General features: G+C 33.4%; 1 protein-coding gene across 1 annotated transcript in view; it reads right to left on the bottom strand.

Annotated features, from left to right (window-relative positions):
- LOC139501859 (uncharacterized) overlaps positions 1 to 18,755 on the bottom strand; it is a 146,785-nt gene that overhangs the window by 71,483 nt on the left and 56,547 nt on the right. The window contains exons 3-5 of the mRNA XM_071291083.1: positions 15,859 to 16,164; positions 15,144 to 15,198; positions 3,140 to 3,213 (exon numbers count right to left, since the gene is read on the bottom strand). Coding sequence (XP_071147184.1) covers positions 3,140 to 3,213; positions 15,144 to 15,198; positions 15,859 to 16,164 — 435 coding nt within the window. The remainder of the gene's footprint in view (positions 1 to 3,139; positions 3,214 to 15,143; positions 15,199 to 15,858; positions 16,165 to 18,755) is intronic.

Below are 18,755 nucleotides of genomic sequence, written 5' to 3'. Positions count from 1 at the left end.
GCTGGTCAGGGACTACTTTGACATTTTCAAGATTTGAATTTTCAGGACGTTAGACATTTTAAGGAGAGAGCACTTATTTGATGGTTTGCTTATTAACTTTCCATTAAGCATTTCATTTTATAAAATAATTTAAAAAAATAAGAATAATAAAATAACGCGTGTCAAATACACCTAAGATTATCTAAGCCACATGTTGGTATTTTTAATCGACATGATGTGTGTAAGTGAGTTGTGTTCTGTTGATTGGGGTTTCATCACACTGTCGGTGTTAAAATTGGTACTCATTGTGCAACACTATTGGCCGATTTGGTTTAGTATTCATATTAAGCTTAATTCATACTAAATATTCTCAAAGACGAAAAACAAAAAATTCTTTTGCTTTTTTCTTTCATTTTATTCAGATGCATTGAAGCTGTCTTGTCAGTCAACTACATATACATTGTATTTCAATGACTACATCTGATATAACCCAGTAATATTAATCATAAAGATACTTCAGAAAGTAGAAGGTCTGTTTCAAATTGATATTATCCTCTATAATGACATATACGGACAACTTCAAAGTAGGTCCTATAACAAACGAAATGATTTCAAATTTCCAACTGTTAAATTTCTATTTTTCAGAAGTAACATTTCATCTGCTCCATTGTACGGCGGTTACATATCACAACTAAACTTTTCCCTGAGGTATCTCAACACATGGTTAAAAGGAGGTTGCTCTTTAACAAAAACGCTGCACAAGAGTTATTTTACAAAACGGCAGCAGTTGACACAATCTACGTTTTCTGGACACCATTTCCATTTAGTTGGCAAATATGATCTTTCCGTGTTTCAACTCAGTAACATATTAACGAAATATTTAATTCTTAAGTGACATTAAAGTTATCTAATTTGTTATTTCACCAAATTTGTTCTCCATGTTATCAAGATTTTCATACTTCAACGAGTTTAGGTTCCGTGATGGGGGTTCATGCATAGCAGTAGATGCTAACAAAGAAGATATATCCGGAATCGCTTCTGTTTTAGTTCCAGCAATATCCTTTTATCGTGTGTATTGAATTGATTATTATTATTTATTATGAAATTTTAGCATACATAAAATGCTGTCGGCTTACTTTGACCGTGGATATATCGTTTTTGTTTCTTTCTTGTACCTCCATCGTTAAAGTTCAAGGTAATAAACACACATATCATGGTTATATCCTATAAAAATATTCAGTGTTGACCGATTTGTGTGATGACTTCATTTATGACTCATCATAACAAAAATGTTTATCTTAGAGTCTGTTTAGATTAATCTACATCATAAACGAGATCTTTTTAAAAAAAAAATTTATTTCATACAAAAACTACATCGGAGCATATGCTTTTTGGTTCAGTATAATAGAGCAATCTGGTGAATCATGCCCAAATCGTCATACGCATGCAGTACTTTATTACATCCCTTTATTGACTATAAGCAGCACAGTTTTAACACTTGTTCAGGATATGACATTTTTTTTTACATAGGCTTCAATCGGAGTTCAGTATTTTTGTGATTTTACTTTTTTCAACTTTATGTCTGCAATAAACTGTTGATTTTCCCGTTTATATCATGGAATCCTTCCAAGTAATCATCGATGTTGATTTAGCGAGAAATATATCTATTTACAACGAAAGTATTTACTACCAACATTAAAATTGTTAGCTGACGATTTGTTTAAATTTAACTACAGCCGACTTAACAAGAATTAGAATAAGATTGTTCGGTTGAAAAGCCTCCACCTGTTATTAGGTAATCTTTTGCAAAACCCCTTCATTTTATGATATTTATTTAACCAAACAAAATGTTACTCAGATATCATAATGACATTCAAACTCAGAAATCGTAGACAAACTGAAAACGTCAGGGAAGACACTTCGCATTTGAATTTGTCATTAAACATTCGAAAACACACGAGCTTCATGTAAACCAAATATATAGTCTTGTGTTTACACAATAATCAGCTTGGTTCTTTTTATGCGTTTTGTCGTTACAATTTTTAAAATGTATCGACAACTTGTGATTTTAAATCAATTGATATCGTCGGATTGAGTTTATGACGTACTAGGTTATTGTAAATTCTTGAAAATTTGTCTAGGGTCAGCTAAAACACTTGAGTTCTCGCTGCCTTGAAGACCCATTGGTGCCCCTTCGGCTGTTGTCTGCTCTTTGGTTGGGTTGTTGTCTCTTTGATACATTCCCCATTTCCATTTACAATTTTATTGTAAAACAGGTCAATATTTACCATCCCACCAGCGGCAAGGAGAATGAGATTGCTCATAAAAAGTTTTAGAAGTGCACCAATAAAATATGAGGGTTGAAACGATTGGTCATCATTAGATTTCGGTCTTTGCTGTTCGACAATTTTGTCAACATACAATATACGAGGTTGAGAAAAAAGTAAACTCACAAAAATACTGAACTCCGAGGAAAATTCAAAACGGAAAGTCCCTAATCAAATGGCAAAATCAAAGGATAAAACACATCAAACGAATGCATGGAAAACAACTGTCATATTCCTGACTTGGTACAGGCATTTTAAATGTAGAAAATGGTAGATTGAACCTGGTTGTGTAGCTATAATCCTCTTACGTGTATGACAGTCGCATCAAATTCCATTATATTTACAACGATGCGTTAACAAAACATAATAGATATATAGTCAAAATATGGGTACAGTAGTCATCACTGTGTCACAATCACAAAACAAATTAATAATTAACCGAGAATGCCACCCGTCAGTGATGGCTGTTTAGGTCATCTGTCATAATTCATAAGCCCACCAAAATTATATGATTGAACGGAATTTAGTATAAAAAATCAACTATATTTTCGATTAATACAAACGTATAAAATGTTAAAAAAATATTCGTACTCCTTATATTTTCAAAAACGAGAGCAGAGATTGTTTATGATCATTTGAAACATCATACATTGTTCTGAAATTACACATGTATCATTGCTATCATATATTTTCACTAATCAGGCTATCAGTTTCTATACTTACTTTTTTAATATAATTTAGTAACTATGAAGACGTACACAATGAAAGGCAAGTAACCGTTAAATTACTTTATTTATTTTGAATTAGATATTTTTTATCTAACTTAAACTTACTTGTAGGAACATAGTTTAGATTATATTTGTAGTTGTCAAAGTCGGTGATCTTATTTGTCCGTGATATATTTAACCTGTAAAACACAAACACATGATTTTTGTTGCATAATTTTAGAGAGACCAACATAGAAAAATATAAATAAAACATACATTAGCATTTAACTGTAATAAAGCGTATAATCCCCTGATGCAAACTTACTAGCAGAATTTGACTTATTTTTATCGACATTTTTGTGAAACTTTCAGAGAAATTAAAAGTATGTGTTATCTGTTTGAAATGTCAGGATTTTTTTGTCGTGACAATATAAAATACATCCGTATACATTTGGTATAAGTTTATAACTATTTTGGAATAAAAATTTATTTGCATAATATGCTACTGAGATATCGTGACACCAAATCGTCTGCACTGTCGCCGTCCCGCTAGACCACAAGACCACCTGGGCTTCATTAAAATGAAGCTTTCTGTGGCCGGATGTTAGCTTTCGACGTCAGTTTTAATCTAGCGTCGTACTACAGTACATGATATCTAAGTCATGGTGATGTTATTTTTACAGATCAGCTAAATTAGCTATAGTAAAGGATCCTACAAATTAATGTAAGATACAGTCACAGAAAATAATTATATTTATAAGTACGTCTGAGCCAGTGACAACTCTACAACAGATTTATCAATCGGATCACCAGCAGTGATGGTGATAAATGGCTGTGTACATTATGTATATACAACTCGTCTAAACATCAACCCAACAATGTTAGATCTGTAAATTTGCTTTCGCAAATTTTTAGTCATTCCCTCGCCGGGATTCGAACCCATGCTACTGAGATATTGTGCACCAAATCGCCTGCACTGTAGCCGTATATATATATATATATATGTATATCTCTGCCTATGTGTAGTGACAACTGCAAATTATACCTTGTCCATCGGATTTCTTATGATTAAGAAATACCAGGCGTTAGAATATGTATAAAGTGCCTAGAAAATCAACCTAACGATGTTAGAGTAGATTTGATTTGTAACTTCCTCCCCGGTGCCGGGGCTGGAACCTGTACTTTTTATTTCTAACTTCTACGACAACACCGCCTAGCATTGCGCAGAGACCTTATCCCCTCCTCTAACTCTAGCTTATAAAAATAAGCTTTCGTTTCGGGAGGTGTTACCTTGTCGTAGGAATTAAACAAGGATCTCTGATACAATACACGAAGTATTCTTTTTAGTGTACAGAAATGATCATCTACTCATCTCTTCAGTATAATTACAGGATGCTAATCTATTTTTAGAAGCATACAATCACTGTAAATTAATATATGTATATCTCTGCCTATGTGTAGTGACAACTGCAAATTATACCTTGTCCATCGGATTTCTTATGATTAAGAAATACCAGGCGTTAGAATTTGTATAAAGTGCCTAGAAAATCAACCTAACGATGTTAGAGTAGATTTGATTTGTAACTTCCTCCCCGGTGCCGGGGCTGGAACCTGTACTTTTTATTTCTAACTTCTACGACAACACCGCCTAGCATTGCGCAGAGACCTTATGCCCTCCTCTAACTCTAGCTTATAAAAATAAGCTTTCGTTTCGGGAGGTGTTACCTTGTCGTAGGAATTAAACAAGGATCTCTGATACAATACACGAAGTATTCTTTTTAGTGTACAGAAATGATCATCTACTCATCTCTTCAGTAGATGATCATTTCTGTACACTAAAAAGAATACTTCGTGTATTGTATCAGAGATCCTTGTTTAATTCCTACGACAAGGTAACACCTCCCGAAACGAAAGCTTATTTTTATAAGCTAGAGTTAGAGGAGGGGATAAGGTCTCTGCGCAATGCTAGGCGGTGTTGTCGTAGAAGTTAGAAATAAAAAGTACAGGTTCCAGCCCCGGCACCGGGGAGGAAGTTACAAATCAAATCTACTCTAACATCGTTAGGTTGATTTTCTAGGCACTTTATATATATATATATATTATTGTTAAAACTTTTGTCACCGAAGAAGGCCATTTGTTGAGCCGAAATATTTGCAATTATTGTATAATTTATATCATCTGTTCAGTTTTTCCATCTTTGTGCAATGATATTCAACACTTTTTAGTGTTTTGTTTTCCATCTATTTATCGGTATTGTTACACAATCTTTCAGACTCATATAATTTTTCCTGTTTGTGTAGTATTGTCAATTTTGATGATCCAATACCTATTAAGTTTACTGGTTGGTAGATTCTTATAGACTCTATATATATATATATATATATAATGACTGAATAAATAGTCAACAATTAATCTTACAGGGCGATGGATCATGCAATATGATTCTGTACACTACAAAATATAATATATAACAAGTCAAAAAGGGTACATCATCATTAAATAACTGTAAAATGAGCAAATATTAGATATTTCGGATAACAGATCCTTCTTCGGTAATAGCACGATGTCAAATGAAACATGTTAATATATTCAAATTGAGACACTATCAAAATCTTTAAATTTTATAAAATTCAAGGGAACATCACAGACGCTGGTACAATTTTAAAATTTCCAAACACGGCGCAAAGATAACAAAGATATGCCCAAACAAAAAAAGTTTTTGCGATGTGAACTGGCACAACTCTAAATTTCCAAAGGTTGTGACAGTTGATATGTTATAACTGCATGGAGAGAAGTCCCCAAATAAAAATACCAAAAATGCCCTAAACGATCCAAGTTAGTAAAATATTTCAAATTCGACAAGGCAATTGCAACAGGAACTACATATTTAAGCCTCCCAAACGAATAGCAAGCAGTTTAATAATTATTACAAAAATAAGTTTTATTTAATAAGGTAAAATAATTGGACGTGGCTACGTACTTGTATATCCGTCCCAAATAAATGAAGCCCTGCAATTTTAACTGGTATTTTAAAACAATCTTCAAACTGTAAAGCCAGTACGGAAGTCGGAGTTACTGGAAACAAGTGATGACAGGGAAATGAGTGATTCATTCTATGTTTTTTCATTGATTCCCTCTGGGGAAACTGTCCTTAACTTTCTTATCCAAAATCTTTCCCGAGCGACTCTGTCGACCTTCGACCAACCCTCGTTGTGGTCTATGACTGTGATGGTAAGGTTTTTGAGATCCGCTTGGACGTGCCCAGGTGATCTCAAATGACGACTTACGGGTAGGTCGGGCTTGCAGGTGTAGTCACTTCGATGAACATTCATGAATTTGTTGAATGGCTGCTCTGTCTCGCCAACATACTGCATGCCACATCGACACTGAGGGAGATATACAACATTCTGGGTTTTGCAAATTACATTGCAAAATATAGTGTACACAGACCCAGTCGAGTGGCAAGTAAATGTTTGAATAATAAGTATTTGTTGACAAGTCAGACATCGTCTGTTACCACATCACTTGCACCATCCTGCAGTTGAACAGCTGTTATTAGAGAAGACGTCAGCGCTTACAAATAAGTCTTTCAGACTTGCTGGTCTCCGAAAAGCTAAGACAGGAGGATTGGGAAAGATCTTGGATAATTTAGGGTGTTTGGCAATAATTTGCCAACTGGCACGGATCAAACGTGAAAGGTTAGTTAAGGCTGGATTGTATGTTAGAACAAAAGGGACTATTTTGCTGCGCCTCATCCGTTTGTACTGTAACAGGTCATTGCGGCAGTTATTATCCCTTCGTAAATTTTACGGACGCCATCACGAGTTGGTTGACCGTTATGGAATAACCGTTTCACAAATGATATCGGATATGTTCCTTACGTCGTAACTACAATCCCCTTCCCTTTCATGAATATGACCTACCGAATTAGACTATTTACCGGATTTGTAATCACTTAAGCAACACGACGGGTGCCACATGTGGAGCAGGATCTGCTTACCCTTCCGGAGCACCTGAGATCACCCCTAGTTTTTGGTGGGGTTCGTGTTGTTTATTCTTTAGTTTTCTATGTTGTGTCGCGTGTACTATTGTTTTTCTGTTTGTCTTTTTTATTTTTAGCCATGGCGTTGTCAGTTTGTTTTAGATTTATGAGTTTGACTGTCCCTTTGGTATCTTTCGTCCCTCTTTTATTGTTAGCGCGCGCAAACCCCTTATCTATGTCCAATTTCTTATAGCCTCTTTTAGTCAAAAATCCGCGAAGTTCCTGTAACCGTTTCGTGACAGCCTCCTCAGAGGAGCAAATCCGCCTTACTCTGGGGGCTTGACTGTACGGGAAGATGTTATCGACAAAATCAAATTGGATGTTGTTCATCTAGCTAGCAACAAGTACTCGTCATTTTATAACACCTCACCTGACGAGAAAAAATCCATACAATCGCTGAGAAACCGAGATGATATTGTGATTAAACCAACAGTCAAGGGCAGTGCCGTTGTGATAATGGACAAAGCTAACTACATCGCGAAAGCAGTGCGTCAACTCTCTGATGATAGATTTCATAAGAAGCTAGACTATGACCCTTCTTCCGAGTTTAGTTCCAAAATTATCACTGCGTTACAAAACATGTACGATGACGGTCACATAGATGAGGATACAATCGGTTATTTAAAACCAGAGAATGCAAAGCCTGGTCGATTGTATCTTCTTCCCAAAATACACAAGGTTAACAACACTGGTAGACCCATTGTATCCGCAAACGGCCAGCCGACTGAGAAAATCTCGGAATTCGTAGATTTTCATTTAAGATCTCATGTAGAATATCTTCCTTCCCACATTCAAGACACTACAGATTATCTTCGTAAAATGGAATCCATGAACCCCCTTCCTCTGGAAATCCTCCTTGTCACTTTAGATATCACCTCATTGTATACCAACATACCTCATGATGACGACATACAATCTTGTAGGGAATTATTGGACTCGTGAAACCCTTTAGAACCACCCACTGAATGTTTAATCCAGCTGAAATGCAGCAATTTCACCTTTAATGGTGATCATTACCTTCAAACAAACGGGACAGCGATGGGGACGAAAATGACACCGTCTTACGCCAATATTTTCATGGGCAAATTAGAAAAACAAATTGTTTCAACATCTTTATCCAAACCTCTATCTTGGTTCCGTTTCATTGATGATGTGGACATGAAATTGATTGAATCCCAACAAAAACTGGATGATTTCACCAGACATGCAAACAACGCTCATCAATCAATTAAATTTACGTATGAAATTTCCGACTCTAAAATATCTTTCTTAGACACAACCACATCTATAAAGGACGGTGTCATATCAAAAGACATAAAATGCAGCCTTTACTAACCTTTCACGTTTGATCCGTGCCAATTGGCAAATTATTGCTAAACACCCTAAATTATCCAAGATCTTTCCGAATCCTCCTGTCTTAGCTTTTCGGAGACAAGCAAGTCTGAAAGACTTATTTGTGAGAGCTGACGCCTCCTCAAATAAAAGCTGTTCAACTGCAGGATGGTGCAAGTCATGTGGTAACAGACGATATCTGACTTGTCAACAAATACTTAATACTCACACATTTACTTGCCACTCGACTGCCTCTGTGTACACTATATTTTGCAATGTAATTTGCAAAACCCAGAATGTTGTATACCTCCTTCAGTGTCGATCTGGCATGCAGTATGTTTACGAGACAGAGCAGCCCAAACTGATCTCAAAAATCTTACCATCACAATTATAGCCCACAACGAGGGTTGGTCGAAGGTCGACAAAGTACCTCGGGAAAGATTTTGGATAAGAAAGTTAGGACAGTTTCTCCAGAGGGCATCAATGAAGAAACATAGAATGAGTCACTCATTTTCCTGTCATCACTTGTTTCCAGTAACTCAGGCTTCGTTTGAAGATTTTTTTTTAAATACCAGTTTAAATTACAGGGCTTCATTCATTTGGGATGGATGTACAAGTACGTAGCCACGTTCAATTATTTTACCTTATTAAATAAATCTTATTTTTGTAATCATTATTAAACTGCTATTCGTTTGGGAGGCTTAAATATGTAGTTTCTGTTACAATTGCCCTATCGTTGTTAAATTTGAAATATTATACTAACTTGGATCGTTTATGGCATTTTTTTTTATTTAGGGACTGCTCTCCATGTAGTTATAGGTTGCATTTCTGTAAATATTGACAATGCAATTTCCCATAGGAACTCCTTTTACAGCTAAAACTGTACCACTTTTACTATGAAGTTTTGAAAAAAATCTTATCCTAGAATTGAAAGTTCATATGCACCACAATTATGTTTTTTTCAAAGGTCAAAATATAGGGCTGTGCGGCATATTTTCAACGTTTATATGCCCTGAACTTCTCAGAGTTTAAACTTACACTAATTTTCTTAACTACCCCTACCTCGAATGAAAGGTTACCACAGATTTCAATGTAAACAATATGCACGTGTTTATTTACTGGTGACATTCCCAAGTTCTGTCTCTGCGATATGGAACACAGAGAGCATAACTGGGAACCAGTATGTAAACAAAATCAATTTTCTATGAATATTCAATTACTCCCCAAAAGAGGCGTGTTTAGAGAAACAGCTGTATTTACAAAGTGCAACCTATACTGACATTTATTCAAATAGAAAACTCTCTAAAATCAGTTTTTCTCACATTAATACTCATTTATCAGAATTAAAGTCTTAAAGAAATCACTGTGTATACTCTAAATTTTTCTTTACTATACATTTTATACCCCCTCCCCTGATTCAATTTTTTAAAGAATTTGAAATCAAAACTTTAATTATTGCCAGCTTACCCTATTTGCATATTTTCTGATAAAAAATGCCTAGAACCTGTTAAAAACTGTTTTGATAACATATTGAAAGCATATCAGAATATCATAAATGTAATGTTTAGCAGTCAATCATTACAACATTCAGGATTATATAAAGTATCAAATCCAGCCTCTATCTCCAGTCCACATCTTACTGTATGCCTATTTGTCAATTGAAGGACACATTTTCTGCCTCAAATGGTCAATTTAGAATTCTTGTCACAACAGTATCATCTGTTACCATATATCTGACACAATTTAGCTACTATATATACTAGAAGTGTTCAAACAAAGCCATATTTGCAATAGTTGTATGTATGCAGATACCAGTCTGAGATATAAATTCACTTAAAATGTTGTAGAGATGACTGCTAACATCTGATTTTTGCATAACTTCCAAGCATAGTTATTGTTTTCTATATCAAGAACTTTAAAATCATAAAATCATACCATTTACAAGTTAAATTATTTGTTTTATGACACAGGGGGTAGGCAATTTTCTATGTTTTTTGCCCCTTTGGCCTCAAATTTCCTAAATCATTCTGCTGTTTCTAGCAATTTGGAATATTTAGTACATATTCAGGATAGAACACACTTTTGTAAGTTTTCTTGAGATATTTTTGTTTTTCTAGCTTGTATTTATTATGCCGTGGTGACAAAAAAGCAGATTTAGGTGTTGCGGCTTACTTTTGGGTTATCGAAAGGACACAAATACCCCATAAATAATATTCAGGAAGGATCTATGAGTTTCAATGACTGCGAAGAGTAAATGTAAGCACTTCTTAACAATTTAATTTACAAATATGCAAATATTATGATTTAATTTTGTATCCAGGACTTTGAGTAAACTTTGCATACTGTAAACTGTGAATTTATGCTGAGTCATCATATTTAAGGCCCAGGATTCTATCAATCTTCATTAAATATTTATAAAACTTCTTATTTGAGTTAATTTCTTTAAAATCTGTGAAATAAAGCAAATTTGGTTAAATTCTGAATGTTCCCCCTTTTCACCCTATATAGGTTGCATTTCTGTAAATATTGACAATGCAATTTCCCATAGGAACTCCTTTTACAGCTAAAACTGTACCACTTTTACTATGAAGTTTTGAAAAAAATCTTATCCTAGAATTGAAAGTTCATATGCACCACAATTTTTTTTTTTTCAAAGGTCAAAATATAGGGCTGTGCGGCATATTTTCAACGTTTATATGCCCTGAACTTCTCAGAGTTTAAACTTACACTAATTTTCTTAACTACCCCTACCTCGAATGAAAGGTTACCACAGATTTCAATGTAAACAATATGCACGTGTTTATTTACTGGTGACATTCCCAAGTTCTGTCTCTGCGATATGGAACACAGAGAGCATAACTGGGAACCAGTATGTAAACAAAATCAATTTTCTATGAATATTCAATTACTCCCCAAAAGAGGCGTGTTTTGAGAAACAGCTGTATTTACAAAGTGCAACCTATACAGACATTTATTCAAATAGAAAACTCTCTAAAATCAGTTTTTCTCACATTAATACTCATTTATCAGAATTAAAGTCTTAAAGAAATCACTGTGTATACTCTAAATTTTTCTTTACTATACATTTTATACCCCCTCCCCTGATTAAATTTTTTAAAGAATTTGAAATCAAAACTTTAATTATTGCCAGCTTACCCTATTTGCATATTTTCTGATAAAAAATGCCTAGAACCTGTTAAAAACTGTTTTGATAACATATTGAAAGCATATCAGAATATCATAAATGTAATGTTTAGCAGTCAATCATTACAACATTCAAGATTATATAAAGTATCCAATCCAGCCTCTATCTCCAGTCCACATCTTACTGTATGCCTATTTGTCAATTGAAGGACACATTTTCTGCCTCAAATGGTCAATTTAGAATTCTTGTCACAACAGTATCATCTGTAACCATATATCTGACACAATTTAGCTACTATATATACTAGAAGTGTTCAAACAAAGCCATATTTGCAATAGTTGTATGTATGCAGATACCAGTCTGAGATATAAATTCACTTAAAATGTTGTAGAGATGACTGTTAACATCTGATTTTTGCATAACTTCCAAGCATAGTTATTGTTTTCTTTATCAAGAACTTTAAAATCATAAAATCATACCATTTACAAGTTAAATTATTTGTTTTATGACACAGGGGGTAGGCAATTTTCTATGTTTTTTGCCCCTTTGGCCTCAAAGTTCCTAAATCATTCTGCTGTTTCTAGCAATTTGGAATATTTAGTACATATTCAGGATAGAACACACTATTGTAAGTTTTCTTGAGATATTTTTGTTTTTCTAGCTTGTATTTATTATGCCGTGGTGACAAAAAAGCAGATTTAGGTGTTGCGGCTTACTTTTGGGTTATCGAAAGGACACAAATACCCCATAAATAATATTCAGGAAGGATCTATGAGTTTCAATGACTGCGAAGAGTAAATATAAGCACTTCTTAACAATTTAATTTACAAATATGCAAATATTATGATTTAATTTTGTATCCAGGACTTTGAGTAAACTTTGCATACTGTAAACTGTGAATTTATGCTGAGTCATCATATTTAAGGCCCAGGATTCTATCAATCTTCATTAAATATTTATAAAACTTCTTATTTGAGTTAATTTCTTTAAAATCTGTGAAATAAAGCAAATTTGGTTAAATTCTGAATGTTCCCCCTTTTCACCCTATATCTGTTACATTTCTGTAAATATTGACAATGCAATTTCCCATGGGAACTCCTTTTACAGCTAAAACTGTACCACTTTTACTATGAAGTTTTGAAAAAAATCTTATCCTAGAATTGAAAGTTCATATGCACCACAATTTTTTTTTTTCAAAGGTCAAAATATAGGGCTGTGCGGCATATTTTCAACGTTTATATGCCCTGAACTTCTCAGAGTTTGAACTTACACTAATTTTCTTAACTACCCCTACCTCGAATGAAAGGTTACCACAGATTTCAATGTAAACAATATGCACGTGTTTATTTACTGGTGACATTCCCAAGTTCTGTCTCTGCGATATGGAACACAGAGAGCATAACTGGGAACCAGTATGTAAACAAAATCAATTTTCTATGAATATTCAATTACTCCCCAAAAGAGGCGTGTTTTGAGAAACAGCTGTATTTACAAAGTGCAACCTATACAGACATTTATTCAAATAGAAAACTCTCTAAAATCAGTTTTTCTCACATTAATACATGTACTCATTTATCAGAATTAAAGTCTTAAAGAAATCACTGTGTATACTCTAAATTTTTCTTTACTATACATTTTATACCCCCTCCCCTGATTCAATTTTTTAAAGAATTTGAAATCAAAACTTTAATTATTGCCAGCTTACCCTATTTGCATATTTTCTGATAAAAAATGCCTAGAACCTGTTAAAAACTGTTTTGATAACATATTGAAAGCATATCAGAATATCATAAATGTAATGTTTAGCAGTCAATCATTACAACATTCAAGATTATATAAAGTATCCAATCCAGCCTCTATCTCCAGTCCACATCTTACTGTATGCCTATTTGTCAATTGAAGGACACATTTTCTGCCTCAAATGGTCAATTTAGAATTCTTGTCACAACAGTATCATCTGTAACCATATATCTGACACAATTTAGCTACTATATATACTAGAAGTGTTCAAACAAAGCCATATTTGCAATAGTTGTATGTATGCAGATACCAGTCTGAGATATAAATTCACTTAAAATGTTGTAGAGATGACTGCTAACATCTGATTTTTGCATAACTTCCAAGCATAGTTATTGTTTTCTATATCAAGAACTTTAAAATCATAAAATCATACCATTTACAAGTTAAATTATTTGTTTTATGACACAGGGGGTAGGCAATTTTCTATGTTTTTTGCCCCTTTGGCCTCAAATTTCCTAAATCATTCTGCTGTTTCTAGCAATTTGGAATATTTAGTACATATTCAGGATAGAACACACTATTGTAAGTTTTCTTGAGATATTTTTGTTTTTCTAGCTTGTATTTATTATGCCGTGGTGACAAAAAAGCAGATTTAGGTGTTGCGGCTTACTTTTGGGTTATCGAAAGGACACAAATACCCCATAAATAATATTCAGGAAGGATCTATGAGTTTCAATGACTGCGAAGAGTAAATATAAGCACTTCTTAACAATTTAATTTACAAATATGCAAATATTATGATTTAATTTTGTATCCAGGACTTTGAGTAAACTTTGCATACTGTAAACTGTGAATTTATGCTGAGTCATCATATTTAAGGCCCAGGATTCTATCAATCTTCATTAAATATTTATAAAACTTCTTATTTGAGTTAATTTCTTTAAAATCTGTGAAATAAAGCAAATTTGGTTAAATTCTGAATGTTCCCCCTTTTCACCCTACATAAGTTGCATTTCTGTAAATATTGACAATGCAATTTCCCATAGGAACTCCTTTTACAGCTAAAACTGTACCACTTTTACTATGAAGTTTTGAAAAAAATCTTATCCTAGAATTGAAAGTTCATATGCACCACAATTTTTTTTTTTCAAAGGTCAAAATATAGGGCTGTGCGGCATATTTTCAACGTTTATATGCCCTGAACTTCTCAGAGTTTAAACTTACACTAATTTTCTTAACTACCCCTACCTCGAATGAAAGGTTACCACAGATTTCAATGTAAACAATATGCACGTGTTTATTTACTGGTGACATTCCCAAGTTCTGTCTCTGCGATATGGAACACAGAGAGCATAACTGGGAACCAGTATGTAAACAAAATCAATTTTCTATGAATATTCAATTACTCCCCAAAAGAGGCGTGTTTTGAGAAACAGCTGTATTTACAAAGTGCAACCTATAACATGTCAACTGTCACAACCTTTGGAAATTTAGAGTTGTGCCAGTTCACATTGCAAATAACTATTTGTATATGGCATATCTTTGTTATCTTTGCGCCGTGTTTGGAAATTTTGAAATTGTACCAGCGTCTGTGATGTTCACTTAAATTGTATAAACTTTTAAGATTTTTATAGTGTCTCAAGTCGAATCTATTAACATGATTCATTTGACATCGTGCTATTACCGAAGAAGCATATCTGTTATCCGAAATATCTAATATTTGTTCATTTTACAGTTATTTAATGGTGATGTTGTACCCTTTTTGACTTGTTACATTGCTATTGCTAAATATATATATAGCAATGTATAGTAATGAAAAATATAATCACAATAATAAAGAGATATAATTTGAAAGTTAAACACAAACTAACCTATCATCCGAGTTACGGAGGCTTGTCATTTTCATGTCATCATAGCATTTCATATCTGAAAAATATAATTAAAGGTTTTTACGCAGATGAAAACAACATGCATGAGGTTTTTATATTTTAACATGTTGTCAATGTTACATTTGTGAGTATGAACATTTCTTACGAAATACTTGTTTCCATGTTAACAAGTCTTGAACCAGACTAAAGAATTAACCGAAATACAGTTAGAAGGTAACATAAAAGATTCAATAAATGGCATGAATCTATTAAATATGTCAAGTTATACAGCGTTCAAATCATCAGGATAAAAAATCCAATGTATCAGCCATTTCCATCTAGTGCTCTATTGCAAAACATTAAACTAGGTGACAAATACTGCATTTAAACAATTTTTATTATTTCAATTAGGTACACATGAGGCTCGATTAACACAAAGCGATTCGTCCGTTGCAGAGTTAAAAGTTCATATCAAATTAAAGTTAAAGAACATAATTTTATTTAAATGCCACAAAATCTTTAAAAAAAAGGTACAACACGCGAGTGAGCGGATGTTTGCTGGTGGAAGAATGCATTTAGTATTAAGAAATTCATTATAGATACAAACTATTTCCCGTTAATTAAATATCAATCAAACACAATTATTATGACATCATCTGTTTGGGGTTTTAAATATTAAACGAATTTAAAATCTTTCAAAAGGAGCATTATACTTTACCTTCCTGTCCAATCGTCGTGTTGTAATTATTTATTCCGACATAGCAGGAGCAATCTTCAGTCGAAGGATTGCAGAAACATTGGTCTTTCGAGTTCCTTACAAAAGTATATCCACCTTCAATATTACAAACACATTTTCTGTCGATCGAAGTGTCGCCCGTTTTATATGTCTCCTGACCTAGACTGTTACAAAGTGATTTTTGATAGGTGCAATCACTATACCCAATTGTCTCAAAATTGAAAGGTTGATATCGATTATCACTACATGCTGCTCTGTTTAAGTTAGGTTGAAAGACGTATTTATAGCCTGCAAAATTAAGAAAGTTCTTAATTTACATGATATACATGAAAGTATAAATCAGGTTACTTTTATAATGGCTTTTATTAAAAGTTATATTCTCCTACAGCTGTAATTTGTCAATTAAAAACTTAATATTATACTTTCCTCTTAAAGAAGAACACACCCGCGGGCATTTAGAGCTTGGTTTAGAGTATTTTAAATGTTGTAGGATGATTTGTTGAAAAAAGATTTTATGTCTGTAGATTTTCAGGAAAGGTACCAAAAGCCCTCTCCTTTTTTTCCAAAGTCCGTGATATATTTACTCTCTGTTAAATTCAATTATTTTCGCGGTTCTGGCCTCAGACCACAATAATTCTTCCCCTTTGTATTTTTTGGTAAAATTTAAGTTAAATTAAAAAATATGCGCCGCTTCAAACATGAAACAAATGTAACTGCTTATAGACAATTATTATTCAATAAAATATTCTTCTGAAAAATCCATCAGTGTTTTTTCTTTCTTTTGAGAGCCCTATTAAAATGCCAATGGTAGGATTTGAATCTTTTGAAGCAGGATCTGCTTACACTTCCGGAGCACCTGAGATCACCTCCAGTTTTTGGTGGGGTACAACGTTACGTTCATGTTTCTCAAGTTTTCTATGTTGTGTCATGTGTAATATTATTTATCAGTTTATCTTTTTTTCTTTTTAGATATGGCGTTGTCAGTTTGTTTTCGATCTATGAGTTTGACTGTCCCTCTGGTATCTTTCGCCCCTCATTTGTAAAAATGACTAATGTTATAGTTTCTACCCTACTTTCGTTATGGCCAAATCACTACTTTCACTTTCAACAATACATTTGTCCACATGTTTTACTAAGGGTGCTATAAACAGTTACGTACTAAAAACTAGGTGTATTTCCCCAGTGAGGTTTACATACTGATGGAATATCCTGCTATTTATATACCACTGAATGAAAAATTTGATTGTTTTTTATGTTCAATGTGATAAACATATATTGAAGTTCAATTAAAATGCCACTTTTGTCAAGATTTAAAAAAAAATGTTTTTGTGACTTCCTACTATATGGGAGGCAACTCCATAAACAGCTGGTTTTCACCTGTTGCAAAAAGCACTTTGATTTGTCAGGTAAGATAGCTCCTTTCGGAGCAGGCGAACGTACCCTGAAACTACATTTTCTTAAATCAGCCGGACAAGCTCTTCGAAATGCATATTATAAGAAATCTCAAATATGTGCAAAGGTTAATGATCCGTGTGTCCAAAGGTGGTATGTTTTTAAGGTTTTTTAGGGTGAAAATGACTAATTTTCAGCTGATAACTTGTACCAATTTGCATGTTTAAACAAGAGATGTTGGATTTTTTTTTATTTATTCAAAAGGTCCATAGAATTATCTTTCCATTGATGTATAGATATCTATATAACTATGAATATCTGACTTCTGCATGATGGGTCCACTATTACATGCCCTGTTACAGAATGACGTCACGTAAAAAACTGTTGATTGCACCCTTAAGGCATTAGAAATATGCCCAAATATTCTAATTTTCATGTTTAAAATTTATCAACACAGCTCAGGTGCAGGTTATTTTCAGCATGTACATATCATTCGTCATTTTTGACACCATTATGCTCATTTGCAGGTTAGTCTTTGTTTATTTTATGCACAACCAGTTGGGAAGCATCTAATTTTTCTTGAGTTCATTTTGAAAGGCAAATTTTCTATGTTTTTCAGATTTGTAATCGCATTTAATTTTATTTCCATTTTTTTCATGACATGTCCAGAGTGTATGAAACTGAGTTTTCAGATGAAGAACAGCAATATTTAAAGTCAAAACTTTTTAGATTTAATATATATAATGGCTGTCAGATTTGGTATGGTGCAACCAATGCAGATGGATATGGCATTATAAGGCCATCTTTTAGAGGCAAAAAACAAAATTTCACCGTACACCGCCTTCAATACAAATAATTGTAATTGATTATCACTCATCATGTTTCACATTTATGCCATAATAAAAAATGTTTAAATATTGATCATTTATCATTAGAACCGGTTGATATAAATATTGAAAGAAACCAGTGTAAACCTTTAGGTGCATGTCAGGGACACAATGGTTTTAAAAACTGTATATTTTGAGGTAAGAAAAGAATAAAACAGTTCAGTTGGTTTCACATTTTAATTGTTTTCATTGATTCCATAGTTATGGATTTCATTTACATCAGTACTGCCGCCACTATACATAGACCCTTGTCTTACTCTTCTGTTTTGTCTTTTACTCTTAGCCAAGAGTTTTTGAATTTTGTATTTTGCTGTTTTTTTTCTCTGAGAATGATAAAGTGCGATAATGTCTTTTCGTATCATAAATTTAAAGAACGGAGCAAATTTTGAAAAGTTAAGTCCTAAAGATTTAGCCAATAAGATTGAAGATTTTCCAGTTCCAAATGTAGACGAGTGACATGCAGAATGACATAAGCCATTAAAATTTCTTTATGCAGTACTGATTTTGGAGCATATGTAAAGACACGGTGATGCAAGCTCTCAAATTGGTTTGTTGTGTGAAGACTAGAAATTTTATTTAAAACATCTAAAGAAAGAGACT

Source organism: Mytilus edulis, chromosome 13 (assembly GCF_963676685.1).
Source record: "Mytilus edulis chromosome 13, xbMytEdul2.2, whole genome shotgun sequence".
NCBI lineage: Eukaryota > Metazoa > Mollusca > Bivalvia > Mytilida > Mytilidae > Mytilus > Mytilus edulis.
This window is presented reverse-complemented; position numbering and strand designations above follow the sequence as displayed.